The sequence below is a fragment of the Mesocricetus auratus genome, unplaced genomic scaffold, assembly GCF_017639785.1.
Source record: "Mesocricetus auratus isolate SY011 unplaced genomic scaffold, BCM_Maur_2.0 Super-Scaffold_100028, whole genome shotgun sequence".
Classification (NCBI taxonomy): domain Eukaryota; kingdom Metazoa; phylum Chordata; class Mammalia; order Rodentia; family Cricetidae; genus Mesocricetus; species Mesocricetus auratus.
The window spans coordinates 25,372,238-25,375,480 of record NW_024429209.1 but is presented as its reverse complement, the minus strand read 5'-3'; the positions used below and the strand labels follow the sequence as shown (position 1 = coordinate 25,375,480).

Genomic DNA, 3,243 nt, shown 5'->3' with positions numbered 1-3,243 from the left:
TCTCTCTGCCTACCTTTCCCAGAATTCCCCTCATATCTAATAATCCTGCCTATCTTCCTGCCTGCACTGGCCAAACAGGGTTTTATATATCAACCAATAAGAAAAGCATACATACAGAAGGACATCCCCCAACAATTAACCTCCATCAGATAACCATTCCTCCAGTGGGTTGACATCTGAACACTAGTGCCACCTGCTATAAATCTCAAAGCCGCTGGCAATTTACATATATTATTTAGAAGAAAACTGGTGTGTTTGACTTGAGGGAATCAATGACAGTGGAACTGAGGTGCCCAGCATGGACAGAGATGGTGAACACTGGGGGAGGGGCTGATGGTGGTAATCCTCTGAAAATACTCAGTGCCCCTGGCCAATACACAAGTTAATTAAAATGATGATAAATATCAAACCACAGGCAATAAGAAGGGTGGTTGCTGTGATGTTGGATCCCATGCACGTGTTGACTCTGCAAAGCATCTTAGCCACCCAGCTGCCCTCGAGCTCCTTCAGGTCCTGCTTCTGCCTCTCCAACTCCTGCTTCACCTTGGCCAGGTAGCACCTGTAGGCTTCCTGGCGCTCACTGCTGTCACTACTAAGGAACACAGAGGCATGAAGGAAGAGGTCATTGCTGTAGAAGGAGCCATTACACTCCTGCTCCAGGCCCCTCACCAGGACCATGAGCTCTGCCAGCTGTCTCTGCTGCTCTTCTCCAGAAGCCCTGTTATTAAAGGCACAGTACCTCCCCCCACACTCCTCGACCAGGCTGCGCAGGCTGTGGTTGTCAGTGTGGGTCACAAACTCATGCGAGGTCTCATTTGCCAGGTCTTCCTTATGGGTGAAGAGGACGATCATGTGCCTCATGACTCCCACCCCAAAGGTCTCCTTCACCCTCCTCATGGCAGTGGTATCCTGGGCTCTGAAGCATCCCAGCTGGGTTACGTACATGGGGTCCTGGCACACACAGCAGGTAGCAGTCTCCAATGTCCTTTTCTTGGTTCTGGGCCTTTGACTCAAAGATGGGTGGCATGTCTACCACTAGGAAACTCCTTCCCTTCCATGTGCCCATCTCTGCTTGGCTGGTCCTGGTCACTGACTGGGCTCCAAGTCTGGACTCGAACGCTTGTCGGCAGAGGATGCTGTTCCCTGTGGCAGATTTGCCCACCAGGAGTATCCTCAACTGGTAGGCTTCCCGGTTCCCTGTGGATGAGAGAAAGTTTGTGCCTCAGTTATCAATTCTTCAGACTGTTATTTCATGGTCCATGCAGATAGTTCCTCATTCCCAGAAAATGGGTGTCACTCAAATGTTCCCAACTGTTTGCCTATAATTTTAGGTGGTTCTTGTCTTTTACTAAGTCCCTGTTGGGAACCTATCCTAGAACACACAGACACGGGGTGGGATTGCCACTGAAGGGAGAGGCTCTGTTCCATCTGGACCACAACAATTATGTCATTTCTGAAGAGAAGTTCCCTGTGCTCGCCCCTGGAGAATGCTCAGGGCAGATCCCGGGTAAACTGTTTGTGAAATAAGTGTGAGTTTATTAGACGGCAGAGATGAGAAGTCATGAATGACAAAATAGAGTCACAGCTTTTACCCACAGTGTTCCAGACACACTGTGTAAATGTGCTCAGCATATGCCCCCCAGAGGTTATTTCTGGTGGAAGAGCTGCAGCCACTCACACTCAGAGCCAGCTGGGTAGCCTAGGATGCAAAGTGGGCACTGGGAAATGAGACGAGTGATGGTGCCAGTTAAGTCTGGGAAATGATATGGAGTGGGCTGCTGAAAAGGGGTGGAAGAGAAGATGGTTAGGATCACTTAGAGGTAGACATACTAGAAAGGCCATCTATTTGCCAGGTGTGTTGGAGGAACCCCAGGAAACCAAGAGCTCAAATCTCCAGCATAGAAGGACTGAGGATATGGTACTGGCCTGTGAGTCCAAATGGATACTAAGTGCACTATAGACTCCTAAGAATCTGTCATTTGGGGGAAGCTGAGGGTAGTGGAGTGTCCATCCAGCAGGTGTGAGCTCAGGGCTCAATTCTCAGGATCACAGAAAAAAACTATTAAAATCTGTTTTACTCCTTTTAATCTGTGTCTCCCTTGGTGTTCTGGGGTGTTTTGTAAGAAATAGTAACTTTAGGGGTTCTTTCCTTTTTTCTTTCTTTCTTTTTTTTGTACAGTTGAGAAGAGATGATGGGATAAAGAGAAACTATGTCACCGTTGAGTTCCAGGCCCTTTGAATTCTCGTGCATGTTGGAGTCACATTTCCCCTCATTGTGTGGAGGAGAGTGTCATAATGGAGTGTGTGTGTGTTTGTCTGTGTTTGTGTGTGTGCACGCGCGCCTGCATTCATGTAAGCATGTGTGTGTTTGCAAGCATGTGTGTGTGTTTCTGTGTGTGTGTGCACAGGTGGGGTACACACATGTGGGCACATGTGTCTGCATATGTACATTTGTCTACATGAAAACAACAGAGGCTTGGACACAAGAGATTAGGAGACATGGGGAACAAACAGCAGTGGCCTGTTTGTTCTTGATCTTAACTGGTTGTCTGACCCTATTTTGGCCCAAAACAGGTGGGATAAGGAACAGTGACTCACATTCTTAATTAATTTAGGACCTTGGAGTTTTCTTGTCTTTGGCTATAGTTCCATATGTGCACTTCTTAAGGCCTTCCATTCTTTTCTGGAAGCAAAACAGGAAAGGAAGTAAAGTCAGGTCTTTGTGGGAACTGGTAATACACTTTGACTCAGGTAATTCAGGATAACTCTCCTGGCATGACCATTTCCATAGCTAACTCTCCCACCTATGTTTTACTTTAAAACACCTAAGTAACTGGATGGAGTGAGGCAGAGTCATCCCAGTACAGTGTGCCATTGACTTTCCTCACTCATGGGAAAGCAGAGGTTTTATTACAGGTGAACTGATGATCTCCACCAAGATAGAAGTATAAATATGGGAAGCATTCTTCTATGAGCAAGAACTGGACTTTAAAAACTGAACCAAAGTAGATGTGAACCTTCCAGGATAGAGGAAATAATTGCTGGGCTGTAAATAAAATTGGTTTGTTCAAAGCACCAGGCAGTTCCAGCATGGGGAAATGTTCTTGAGGAAAACAGGCAAATAAAACATGCTCTCCCTGGGTGGATGGAATGGAGGATGGCAACTCCTCAAGAACTGAGAGGATGGGGCTGGAGAGATGGTTCAGCGGTTAAGAGCACTGACTGTTCTTCCAGAGGTCCTGA

At 47.0% G+C, this 3,243-nt stretch overlaps 1 protein-coding gene across 1 annotated transcript; it reads right to left on the bottom strand.

The window, feature by feature from the left end:
- Positions 1–357: 357 nt before the first annotated feature.
- LOC121134611 (GTPase IMAP family member 5-like) lies at positions 358–2,677 on the bottom strand. The gene is given in 4 exon segments (XM_040733124.1): positions 358–940; positions 942–1,197; positions 1,320–1,372; positions 2,619–2,677. Coding segments are annotated over 4 exon segments (951 nt in total).
- Positions 2,678–3,243: the final 566 nt, after the last annotated feature.